The sequence below is a fragment of the Pseudopodoces humilis genome, chromosome 1, assembly GCF_049639895.1.
Source record: "Pseudopodoces humilis isolate 2021_Gansu_Grassland_sample_001 chromosome 1, ASM4963989v1, whole genome shotgun sequence".
NCBI lineage: Eukaryota > Metazoa > Chordata > Aves > Passeriformes > Paridae > Pseudopodoces > Pseudopodoces humilis.
The window spans coordinates 63,276,824-63,289,985 of record NC_142200.1 but is presented as its reverse complement, the minus strand read 5'-3'; the positions used below and the strand labels follow the sequence as shown (position 1 = coordinate 63,289,985).

At 42.8% G+C, this 13,162-nt stretch overlaps 2 protein-coding genes across 2 annotated transcripts; one reads left to right on the top strand and one right to left on the bottom strand.

Moving 5' to 3' along the window:
• Nucleotides 1-4,094: 4,094 nt before the first annotated feature.
• Nucleotides 4,095-4,982, bottom strand: MRPL36 (mitochondrial ribosomal protein L36). Its single transcript, XM_088064495.1, has 2 exons — nucleotides 4,921-4,982; nucleotides 4,095-4,793 (listed from the first exon to the last, which is right to left on the bottom strand). Exon 2 carries the CDS (start codon nucleotides 4,781-4,783, stop codon nucleotides 4,466-4,468), a length of 318 nt encoding a protein of 105 aa, XP_087920621.1. The 5' UTR covers nucleotides 4,784-4,793; nucleotides 4,921-4,982; the 3' UTR covers nucleotides 4,095-4,465.
• Nucleotides 4,983-5,013: 31 nt separating this feature from the next.
• Nucleotides 5,014-12,401, top strand: NDUFS6 (NADH:ubiquinone oxidoreductase subunit S6). The gene is made up of 4 exons (XM_005517355.2): nucleotides 5,014-5,197; nucleotides 6,213-6,266; nucleotides 10,266-10,388; nucleotides 12,256-12,401. Exons 1-4 carry the CDS (start codon nucleotides 5,054-5,056, stop codon nucleotides 12,319-12,321), a joined length of 387 nt encoding a protein of 128 aa, XP_005517412.1. The 5' UTR covers nucleotides 5,014-5,053; the 3' UTR covers nucleotides 12,322-12,401.
• The last annotated feature ends 761 nt before the right edge of the window (nucleotides 12,402-13,162 follow it).

The window sequence follows — 13,162 nt, the reverse complement described above, 5'->3', positions numbered from 1 at the left end:
CTGCAGTTTATCTCCCAGAGGTATAGAAGTAAAACACCACCACTTACCTAAATAAACTGGGCTGTAAAGTGTGACAGTTCAATAACAGCTTCATGGGCAGCTCACCTATTCCTACAGGAAGATAAATTCAGCCCTGGAAAGCAGAGGAGACTGGACAGGTGAGGGCATGCCCTTCACAGGTATGATAAGGTAAACTGTCCCAGCTAGTTGGAAAGAACCCAGCCCCTTCTCAGCCTCTGGGACCAAATGGCACAGGTTTCAAACTCCAAATTAATAATCTGTAATATATAATTAATAATGAGCTGTAATAGAAAGAATGCAAGTATTTAAATGTAGAATCAGTTTTATTAAACTGAATGGGATTACTTTATCCTTAACTTCCATTTTAAAAGTAATTTGATAGTTTTCAGCAGTGTGTATGAAGGTGTGACCACCATTGCTGATTCAGAACTTTGCAATATGGTGATGCTGCAGATAAACATAAATCAGCTTTAGTGTCAGGTGCATGGAGCTCACTGAAACCACAGAAGGACCATGGTGTTAGATAGAAGATACTCTGAAAAGTGCCTGCAGTAGCATGCTGTGTCTGCACTGTTAAACAAAGACGAGAAAGCAGACTGGCTTCTCACTTTATTTTTCATTGTTTAAGAATACTTACATTATTGTTTTACAGTTTTATTTATATTTTTTAATTTCACCTACTTCATCTGTACAAATAAAGAAAAAATTCTAATTGTTAATACTTGGCAAAAGCATTAGCAATAACTTTGAAATATCACTCGTTCTTGCACTTGTTTTTTTTTTTTTTTGGATGGTACAATAAAATAATTGGAAGAACAATATGGCGTCTGCATAACTCAAAAATAGCTCTTATTTTAACTGAATGCAGGAAACTGACTGTGGTGGTGTCAGAATCTGGAACAGTCACCTGTCAGTCAGCTAATCTCAGGGTGTACTGCCTCCATCTGAGCAGACACAGCTTCTTAGTACTGTAATTCCTAAAGACTTCTCCCTCACCTGTCACTTTTGAACAGCTATTGTCCTGAATTCAGCAACCAATACTGTAATCCCTATACACACAACCACAGACAATGTCTGACAGTAATTAATATACATGAGCTCTAAGATTTATTCTCCAGTTGACCTAAATATATCTTTACCTGTTGTGTATCAGGAATCTGACAATCTTATTCCCTAGAACAGTTCTGAGGAGCTAAGTCACTTTAATCACTCAAAACTGCAAATGATTTTAATAATTGTACAATGGAAACAGTCACAGAAGACATCAGGTGTCACATTCCCATTCCAGAGTGGGGATTTAAAGAATGAAAATTTTCTGGAGGGGGTAACATGGACACATAAGCAGTAGGAAGCCAAAAGCTGAAAATATAATTGGAGCCTGAATCTTATTTCAGTCTTCACTGTATGGATTCTTCTTCCTGTCTTATTGGGTACTATTTTCCTCCCTAAAACATTTTATATTCTAGCTGTGATCTCCTTATTATTCCCCTCCCTTCCAGCCTCCAGAGGGAGAATTAAAAAAGAAAATACATACAATTAAGGAACTAACATAGATTGGTACTTTTAGTATTATTGCTGTTTTTAGTATCCCAGGACTAAATTTTTGGCCCGGGTAACTTAAGTAATTGTTGTGTACTCCCTCCTTTGTCAACAGCTGTTTAAGTAGCACAACATTCCGAAGGTCTGTAAGGAAGGATGTGAACCCTTAGCTATCAACCACGAGGCTCCTGGCTGACATTATTTCACCTGCTCATTTTGCAGTTGCTGTAAACAAATGTAAAATAAATATGCATCACCCCCAGCTATAGGCACCTTCCTCATGTCATTCAAATTACAGAAAGCTATAGAATCTGATTTCTTTAGAACACCTCTGTAACAGTTTGTAGACATCAACTAAAAAATGGTACTTACAAGTGTGAGATTCAGTACTCCTGCCTAACAGATGGAAAAATTGAGACAAAGGCAAAATTACCTTTTCAAGATTATACAGCAAGTCAGTGGCAGAGTACAATTACAATTCAGAGCCTCCTAGCTTCTAATCCTATAATCCTCTTTCCAAAATCTATTAAGCACAACCAAATATGCTGTTTCAGTGATGGCCATGAATGCTCCATTCTTTTCAATGCTCCACCCCAGGTACCACAAACTGACTGTTCAGACAATGACACATGAACTGTTTACAGCCATAATAAACATTTGAATTCAAATTACTTCACATCTCAAGTTTCTGACCAGCAGCCCTACATTCAAAGGGTTTAATCAGGAAAAAAATTTCATAACTGTAAGTTGTTGAAGTAAGATGCTGAGTCAGCACTGTACAAAAGCTTGTCTTAGGCTAAAGGGGGAAATGAAAACAGTAATTTGTGCCTCTCTCTGCTGCACAGTAATCCCAGCCCTAAATTTCACTCCATTTCTGAGCGCAGACCAGATCTCACACCAGCCTGGCAGAGTGAACTTGCCTCAGGGTCCCACAAACCATTGAATTCAGAAAGTCTGGCCAGGTAATGATTGTTTCTCCTCACCCTGGCAATTCACATTTGCAGGTGTCTCTTAACCATCTGACACTGCTCCTGGCAAGAGAACCCTTGTTTGAATACCTCCTCCAGTAACCCACCAGCACAATTTGTTTTGTACCAGTGAGCTGCCTTTTTCTGTATGAACCAAGAGGTTGGATGAACTTCTTGAGGCAGTAAGACCACCTGCCAACTATCTCTCCTAAAAAGCCCAACTAACAGACTCTCATTTCACCTAATGCCCAATCCACAGGTCAGTCCTTACTATCCACTGGAAAAGTGGGCAGGCCTAGAAATCACTTGTTTTTTGTTTTTTTTTTCTGGTCATACGTACACTGTTTACTTTAAAGGTGTACTAACAGCTCAAATCAAGGTACCACAGAGCTTCACAGCACACAGGCCTTTTCTTCTGCTGGAACAAAACACACAGCACACACCTACAAACGTGTACCATTAACACTGAGAATCAGAGCTTTTAAAATCTTCAGTTCCTAAGATGGCTTAACTGTTAAAGCAAGTTAAAGGTGTAAAATATTTCCAAGAAACTTCTCTGCTTACATTGTACTTTCATGCACAAGCTACAGGTATTTGGAAGGTATGTTATTTTTCATGAGCGTCCAAATTCCAATCAAACCATTTGAAGTACAGCAAGTTTTCCACAGCTTCAAGGTTATTTGATTTTGAGAAGCTTTACACATTTTCAATCAATCCATCTCTCTTTAGTTAGATGAAGCTAGCCTGTTCTCCCTCCCCTCATTGCCATGAATTCATTTGAATGCCCCCTAAGATGGATGTGTATGTTAACTAACCTGCTCCTCTCTCTCCAAACCCTCATTTCCAGTGATGAGATAGAGGAGTGAAAAGACAAACCACGCAACATATGGAAAACCAATAATTATTGCCTCTGGAATACTTAGCCACAGCTTTACAGGCTTAGATTCTCATTGCCTACAAGCACCGAGTAAAAATATACTAATTATAAAAGTTATTGCAATTGTAAAGTTGTGGAATTGTAACCGGGCAGAAAAGGTTTTCAAGCCATCTTACTGTCCAATGTTACAGCAACTTCAAACACAGTGCTCAACCAATTTCACCTCTCAAGTCAGGGACACTTTCTCACAGTACTCTGGCAAACTTATAGCCATAATAGGGTACTTTTCCAAAAGTTTAGTTTGGTACACATTGCCAAGAACTTGCAGTTCAGAGGAAGAACTCCTGCCTCAAGCAGAGTCTTATTGAGAAGTGTGAGGAATACCACTGGTGACTGAAACAATTAATTCATGGATACCAATCCACTAGTTTGCATTCAACATTAAGCTTGGCTATATGACCTCTGAGGCATTACTGCTCTCAGTCATTCTCTCTACACCTGATAGGAGAGAGTTCTTTCAAGGGATGCAAGAAAAAAAACCCTCACCAATTTATTAGAGTGAGTCTAAAGCTTCGCACAATCTTAGGGCAAGTCAGATGGAATCTGAAATTCTGAGCTTGAAACTATTGGTAGTGTTATCAACATCCCGGGGGGGAGGGGTAAGGGTGTTTAAGAAAAAAAGCACGGTGTGTAGTAGTAAGTAACATCAGTGGCATTTATTTTCATTTTTCTTTAGCTAAACCCAAATGCACTTCAGAGTCCAGCCATACAGCTTCACCCTTACTAATTTAACAGCGCGGTGATTTTAAGGCTTGACGCCTAAGATGACAAGAGGTCCTGAAGGCCGCCGTTTCCCACTTCAGTTCTCCGCATCCAAGGCCTGAAATTCCGGCAAGGGCCGTCAAGACCGCACCTCGCCCCAGGTGTTCCGAAGACGAAACACTGCCCCCAGCTCCCGCAGCCCGGGGGCAGCCCGGTGACAGGGACACGGCCAGCGGGGGCTCCGGGCCCGGCAGCCGAACACGGCTCCGGCTCTGTGCCCTGCGGCTCCGGCCCGGCGCTACCCCTTGCGCTGCTTGTGCCGGGGGTTGCTCTTGCAGCACACGTAGAGCCGCCCACGCCGCCGGACGATGTAGCAGTCCTTGCAGCGCCTCTTCAGCACCGTCTTCGTCTTCAGCCCGGCCAGCAGTGGCGGCCCGGGCGGCGGCGGCGCGGCCAGCAGCCCGCGGGGCGCCCGCCACGGCTGAGGGGCCCAGCGAGCACACGCCGCGGGCAGCCCCGCCGCCCGTCCCCACGGGGCCAGCGAGCACAAGGACGAGCGGCACAGCGAGCGCAGCGGGGCGGCCGTGGCGGCGGCCCTGACCAGGAGGGACAGCATGCTCGGCACCCTGCGGGGACAGCGCGCCGGTCAGGACACACGCACCACTCCCGCTCCCCTCCTCCTCCTCTCCCGCCGCTGCCTCCGCACCACCCACCACACCAAACAGTGAGGACACCGCTGCCCGCCGCTCTCACCCCTCGCCGCCCGCGGAAGCCGCCGGTCCCTGCCCGCGGCCACGCGTCCCCCCGCCACCGGAAGCGCGAGCAGCGACCGGGGCGGGGCGAGCCCCGCGCCCGCCTGACCGGGAGTCACGTGGGCGGTGCGAAGATGGCGGCGCCCGCCGCGACCTTCCGCTGGTTGCTGCTGCGGAGCCGCCCGCTGCTGTCCCGCCCGGGGCTGGCCGCTGCCGCCGCCCGGCCCTACGGTGTGCGGCCCTCCGCCACCGGCGAGCTGGTGACGCACACGGGGCAGGTGAGCGAGCGGGGCCCGGGGCTGCGGGGGGAGGGCGGCGGGCGCGTCCCGCCGGCGCCTGCAGCGCAATCCCGCCGGGGCGGCGAGCAGCGCGCTGGTGCGGTGTGGTGCATTGTAACGGGGAGGCTTAGGTTGGATGTCAGGAGGAATTTCCTCACGTATACAGTGGCTGGATACTGGAAGAGGCTGTCCAGGGAGGCGGTGGAGTGTCCGTCCCTGCAGGTGTTCAGGAAATGGCTGGATGTGGCGCTTAGTGCCGCGGTCTACTTGACATGGTGGCGTTCGGTCACTGGTTGGATTGGATGATCTCGGAGGTCTTTTCCAACCTCATTTATTCTGTGACTCTCCGTTCAGCGCACACAGTGGAAATTCATGCTCCTGGATGATCCGAACACAGGAGGTACGCGCTGTCTCGGGAAAAAAAAACCCAAAACCCCCCGCCCTGTTGATCGGGGTCGGGTCATTAGCGAGCGTTCCGGCCCGAATCCGACTGGTGACCCAGCCGAAGAGCTGACAGGGGCAGGAGACACCCTGGTGTCAGCGCCTTGCAGCTCCGCCTCACCTCTCTTCCAGCGGAGGAGCTGAGGCTCGGCTGGTGCCTTGAGGAGATGCGGGAGGGGACGGCGGCTGGAGCTAACCTGGGAAAGCTCGGACTGTGGTTACTTAGCTGAACAGAAATAACTACAACACCTGAATTTCCCTCTTGAGTTCACCAGCTAGGTCAGATCAAGGAACAGCGTTATAAATAATACATTTGTGTTCACCTCTGTGATCAGGTTCTTCATGCCACCCCCGACATCACCAGTTTCCTTGTCTTTTGTGCTTTCCAATGTGCAATTTAGTTACTTGTGTGAGAGAAATGGAAGCTAATTTTTCTGTATGCTAGCTACATGCTTGTAAGGTGATAATATCTGAAACTCAGTAAACAGTTCAAGTTATTTATTTTCTATGTATTTGTGTTCTATGTTTATAGCTGTTGCTCTGTAAATAAGATCAAGTTTATTTCACGCTCTAGGTATATGACGAGAAGGATTATAGAAGAGTTAGATTTGTTGGACGTCAAAAGGAGGTAACTCATTCTGCTTTTTCTTATGGGAGAGGGATTAGTTTATGGGTTTTTTCTTTACCTGATAGAAGTGTCCTCAACCTCATTGTCATTAAAAAACCACAAATCAAAAAACACCAGCAAGTAAGAAACCAACTAAGCCCAAGCCATAGAACCAAAACCAACCAACCAACCAATCAATAAAAAAAAAAAAAAAACCAAAAAAAACCACAAACAAACAAAAAAACCCACCAAAAAACCCCTCCAAAACACCCTACCAAACTGGTTTGGATTTGGTTTTTTTTTCACTACGGCATAAATATTTTTTAAGGCAGCTTATAGTTAGTTGCTTCTTTCTTGACTCCCTGTTTTTGATAACCTTGGAAAACTCAAGACTTGCTCTGCATTTGTTAGGTGATTGTATTTCAGGTGTTAGAGTTGTAGGCATTTGAACATCTTAAACTTGGAACAGTTTTTGTTTTAAACGTGTGTTTTAAGAAGTTGTTAGTATGTTTTTAGCACATTTATATTCAGAAAAATCACATCATTAAGTACTCTGCTGAATTGTTCATCTGTTTATATATCTGTTTACATCTGTTTTGAAGCTTAATTTGCTTCTGTGTAGTTAAAATTCTGATCTTTACCCAAACTACGTTTTTAATGAGAAGCATTTGCTGAGTGATGAAACAAATAAAAGTAAAATGTAGACTGTTATGAAACAATGAAGCCTCAAATGCAAAGTCTAATAATACCAGCATCATTCAGGTGCAATACTATGAATGTGGCCCTGTTGCTGCTGCTTAAAATTTTACATACCCACTCTATGTCCTTTAGCACTGAGTTTTTTCTCTGATGATCAAGCAGCACAGCTCCATGAGAGATCTGCTGGCCTTTGGGATAAAAATAGAATTATTTCAGCTGAAATGTATTCCTCAATGCCTGAGCCTTTGAATAGTGCCTTAGTGTTAATGCTATACATGTTTATGTATAACAGAGACATTAAATATAAGGTGTGGTAGATTTTTAATGTAGTGGCATATAATTATTCTTTTCCTAAATTAACCTGAACTAATTACACTGATTTCCAAGTTTTCATATTGAGTTTACCTCACTGTGTGGCAGATACAATTTAGCTCATGCTGTGAGGCAAAAATGGGGATTCTACACGTGAAATAATTAAATGAAAATGTCACTTAAAATGCTGAATTAGCTTACTTCAGGGAGGATAGTTGGCAAAGTAGGTCTCTCCCAAGTGTATTGCCCGCATCTCTGCTACTTCTCTAACTTTGTAGGAAATGCTCCTTAAGCCTAATTCTCCATGGGGCAGTGGTTCCTCTAATGTGCCTTTGCCATCAGGCAATTTCAGACTCTATGTGGTGTGGAGCACCCAGGGTTTTCAGTTCAGCCTGTTTTTACCTTCTCCAGCAAAAGCCACACTCTGTGTCTGCTGAGCAAGGTTTAATGCTAAGTTTTAATGGTGAAATTGGGACAAAATTTACATGTTACATACTTCAAACAATCTGTTCCTGTTAATAGGATCTTTCTCTAGAGGCTTTGCCATTATCCCACAGTGTGTTCCAGCTGCCAATATTAGGGTTGACAGCCGTGTCTGTAGTCTGAATGTTGTCATGTTTCTGAAGCAGAAGCTCTCCTGGTGACTGTCCTTTCTTGGTTGCTTCTTCCCTTTGCCCTCAGTATGGTCCAGGTGGTTGCATCCCTCTTGGGATCAGCCCAGTCTAGCCACGGCAGCTTTCCTATCTGGGGGGGATACAGCCTCTGGACTCTCCCCCAGTCGGGGTCTGTGTGCTTCAGGTGGCCAGGCCCAGGAGCATGGCCTAGAGGATGTGCTTATTGTCCCCTCAGTTCTGCCAGCCCGTTGGTAAGTGACATCCATGAGTTTTAGCTAAAATCATTGGTTCTCTGTGGAGAACTGGGGATTAGCGCTCTCTGGCAAGGGTCTAAAGCAGGAAGCTGTGAGAAAACTGAGCATGGCAACTGCTAAACTGCATCTGCCACAGTCCAGTAAGGTCATCCTGCCCTCCTGTAATCCCTAAGGTCATCCTGTCCTTCTATAATCTCTAAGGTGGAGCAGGACCTATTTCAACACTGCCATTCCCACTGGAGCTGTACCCCTTCTGTTGGGCTTGTGCAGCAGCTGAGGGTGTGAGGAGAACTCACCTCAGTGCTGGTCTGTTTTAAATATTCTCTCCTGTCTTCCCTCTACATCTTTGGACTGGGATCAAATCCAAGTTTGGTTTTATCTCTTTAGTCTCCCAGACCATGGACTGACCCAGGTGGATAGGTGGGAAGAAGCAGAAATGAAATTGTCAAACTGGCACTGTGGCAGGAGAAAAACAGCCCATTGATTTATGCTTGGAGCAAGGCACATCTGGATGTTCTGAGGGGATCAGCCCTTTCCTGCAGAATACTGCTGTGCTTTAGTCAAAGGGATATGTTTTAACTGCAACCATCTGGGTGGGTTTTTTTTGTTTGTTTGTTTGTGGGGTTTTTTGTGTGTTTTTTTGGTTTTTTGTTTTTTTGTTTTGTGGTGTGTTTTCCTGGTGAATTCCTAGACTGTATCTTGTTTGGTAGGCTGAGCCACACACAAATCTTACCTATACAGTGGATGAGAGGTCTTTGCTTCTCTCTTCCCACAAGTACCTTTTGTGGTTAAGAAATGTTGCGATGAGTGGAGTTCTTGCTTCTAATCCTGAAGCAAAGGTGTATAATGGTTTTATATCCCTCCTCCTTTAGCACAAAATTAAGGATGCACAATTTTGAGTGTTATTAAAAACAGCAGTAAAAGTTCTTACTGTTTGGCAGAAATTACATGGCTCGTGGATGCAGCCCCAGACAGTGGGGTTCTTGATGTTGCCGATTTATTTTGATACCAAAACTTAGTCTTTTTTAGATTTTTTTTTAGCTGTCATCTTTTGGTAAGGACAGATTCTTAGTTGGTAAAACGGACTTTTCCATTACTGTACCAAAAAAATGCAGATTTTAGGTAGACTTAATGGGAGGCTTGGTGAAAGATGCTAAATTGTTATGTACTAGGATTATATAAAAACACCGCTGTAATTCCTAGGGATTTATGTAAGGGATGCTTAACTGTCTTTTTCCCAAGAATCTCATCTTTATTCCAATACCAGCATGTTTATATACAGAGCAGTAGTTAGTGCCTCCTTTGGGTGTGCATATTATTTGATATTCATGCGTGTATAACATGGCCTTTGAAAAATGTGGCCCCTCCTGGAGTACTTTTCCCTGAATTGTAGCAGTAGTTGTCTGCTCAGTGCAGACTTGGAGAGTATTGGATTGCTGTAGGTCCCACTGAGGGACAAGCTGCTGTGTCACCAGCCTATCCAGACATGGATATGTTTTTCTGGCCATGCAGGTGTGCTCTAGGAAGAAGCCCTACTTGTTGGTGATGTGTATATTCAGGAAGTGCGCATGATGGATTTACAGAGTGGAGTAGTGGCATTTAGAAGTTTTTTCCTTTTTCTGCTGAACAATTTGTCTTTCTGACTGTTGTTATGCACCACATTCATGTTTTCATGAGATTTCTGTGCAGTGATAGAATAAGGTACATGGCTAGAGGCTCTGAATTACCAGCAGTTGTTTTATCTCATGCCTGACCTTACTTGTCTCACTATAATTTTTGAGTTTATCAGCGGAGATTTTTCTGCTATTTTATCATATAGTCACTAAAGCAGAATACAGTGTTGGTTAAATATCCTCTGTTCTTGTCTACTTGCTCCTGCTCACCTCTCTGCTGAATCTACTGAAAGCTGAGCACTGATGTGGCCTGTATAACAGGGGGAAGGGGATTACCTTTGCTGAGTTTAGTGTATAGTTCATTGATGTGGCTTATAGCAGAGCCTGAGTTGGTGGAGGAGTTGGGAGAAGTCTAAGCAAGAACTCCTTAAAATGGCTGTAGTGGAACTGCCTGAGGAGGCAGCAAATAGCAGTTGCTTTCTGTTTGAGTGGGGATGGTATCTGAAAGTTTCCCTCTTTTTCTTACAGGTGAACAAGAATTTTGCAATTGATTTGATAGCAGAACAGCCTGTGAGTCAAGTTGAAAGCAGAGTGATCTCATGCGATGGTGGTGGTGGAGCTTTGGGACATCCCAAAGTATACATAAACTTGGTAATGTCATTAGTCTGCATATACCATGTTTTACCTGTGCATTCTTTTTTTGTAAGATTATCAAGTTTTTGGAATGCTAGTTTAACAAAATAAAAGGAGTGACCACCTGAGGTGCTCATTTTATTTGGTGCCTGATATAAATCAGAAAAATTAGAGGGCTTCAATTGAAGTTATAGAAATCCCTTTTTGAAATTTTGGTTTGTTTAGCAGGACAGTATTTTTAAAAAAAGAAATCAGGTGAAGTAGTAAGTACAACCACTGAGAGTAAAAATTAACATCCATGCTGCATTTTGGAACTCTGATTATTGAAATGCCACCATGTAGTTTGACCATTCATTTACAGTATTCATAGTAATATGCAGTTTATTTTTAATCTTGCAAGTTCAAGGGAAGAAAAAGGAGGAAGACCAAACCAACCAACCCCTTTTTCAGTCTTCGGGAATCTTGGTAGTTCTGAAGACTGAATGTTTCAGTCATGGCTGGAGAATGAAGAATAAATGTTGTCTTATCCTCCTGTTGACAGTAGTGATAATTTCCAGTGTATTTTTGTTCTAGAGAATAAAAATATTGAGGTTACTGTCCTGTGACCTTAGTTGATGCAGCTGTTGCTTAGGTACTGTTCTCAGGTAGAGCCTGATTGCAGATGTTTTAAAATCTTTGCTTACGCACCTAAACTTTGACATTTCCTGATGCCCAAAAGAAAGATGGGGAAGAGCTGGTGTCCTTAAGTGTTGGAGTTGTTGTGACCCCTAACTAGAATCATAAGCATTTCTGTTTTGATTAAAGTAAGAATTTTGTAATAATTCATTTTACCTTATTCAAAGTCAAATGTTTGGAGGTTCTGAATTGTAACTCTTAGGAAGTACTTCAGCCTTAACTTCTGTAGCACACTCCTGATCTTTATGTTGATTCGTTTGATATGTTCCACGCTCTTGAAGAATGATAATATTTTGTGGATTTTGATATTTCATATATATATATATAATTATTTTTTTTATTAATTCTTTTTTTGTGTTCACAGTCAAGTTACAATTTGTCTGTGATTTAGTTCTTGAGAAATAAAGTCTGCAAACAGGGTGGTATTAGGTTAGCTTCTTTTCCCTGAAAACTGAAATGCAGGCTTTTGGGAATGGAGGGTAGTTTGCGTTTTTTAGTTCTAATCCATTATTAAGGGAAGCCATTTAACTTTGTTTCATGAATACAAGTAGTTATGTTGCTAAATAACAGAAGATTCCTGAGTATTTAGCTGTATTATGTTTTGTCATGGTAGGAAGGACTGCAATGACACCTTGCAGTCAGTTACACACGAACTTCTAAAAAATACATGTACCTTCTGGAGAAAATAATGACATTTTATACAGCAGTAGTTCCTCCTTTTCTCCAAAACACTTTCTTCCAGCATTTCTCATGGATTCCTGCAGAAATCCCCTCCTTCCTACAGACAACTCTGTTACTGACCAAAATTCTCTCTAGGAAATGCCAAATCCTATTCTGTATTGAAATAATTGTTAAGTGACCTTTTCAGAACATTGGAACAGATATGACCAAATTGTCTTAAGATGTCCAGTTTGGTAGGAGGATCTTATATTTCTGAGGAGATACCACTTTGTTTGACTTTAAAATTATATAGTTGAATTTAGGCCTGGTAGTTGAAAGGCTGGCATGAGGGAAGCTACATAGCATACAGAAATAAAGCATGAGCCTTATACCCTCATCTTTGCTTCCAGTGTTTCAAATAAGACTAAACTCTATTCTTTGGCAATATTGTTTGGTTTAAAGATGGCAAAATAAATAAGAAAAAAAATTGTAATTTCTTAAAGTTTTATAAAGTGAAACTAGCAGCTGTTGTATTTTTATATTTTTGCAGGACAAAGAGACAAAGACCGGAACATGTGGCTACTGTGGACTTCAGTTTAAACAGAAACGTCACTGAAAGATTATCCCTGTGTGCTTGCAGATTTCTGTTCAGATGTTAACATTCAACTATAAATAAACAATATCTTTGGAAAGCCAGGATTTGTGTTTATCTTAACTCTGGAAAGTGCAGTCTGTACATTTTTAAAACCCAGCTTGTCATTTATTTGAGAGCTGAATGGATTTACAGTATCTGCTTTGTACTTAATTTAGTTTTCATGTTTGGCAGACTTCTCACAGGCTTAGAAGTGGTGTTTGGCTGTAGGTAGGTTTGGCTTGTACTGGGTAGATATGTATTTTTTTCAACACTGAATGGGCTGTAATTGTTTACTGGGTGATTAATTATCCTAGGTGTTTGTCTTTTGTCACTGTGTGACACTCTTAATTGGTTCATGGTCCGGTATCTATAGCTAGATTCACAGATGGAAGTGCCAAGATATTCTGATACTCGGTCCTGGAAGCAAGATTGTCAGCCCTGAATTAAGTAGCTGCTCTTGCTGCTTGTTTAAAAGAAGCCACCAGTGCTTGGGATGGTAATCAGTGTGAGCTGGAGATCTACCTAAGGCAGTGTGAAAGGTGAGGACATAACCATTTGCCCTGCATTTGAAGGGGTGAGTGTGTATCTTGGGATACACACCCGAAGCCTCTGTAGGAACTGGGTCTTGTCAGACTCAAAGTAGGCATTGCCCCATTACAGGTGGTAGCTTCTCCTCCTTTAATGCAGGTAATTTGACACTGAGAGTATCTGCCTAGGTTGTGTGAGTCTGGTTGTGGGGCATACCTACCCACTTGCTTGATTTCACTTAGCATTCTGTCATGTGAGCATGGCTTTCAAACAGAGCCTCTGTCTAGAGCAGAAG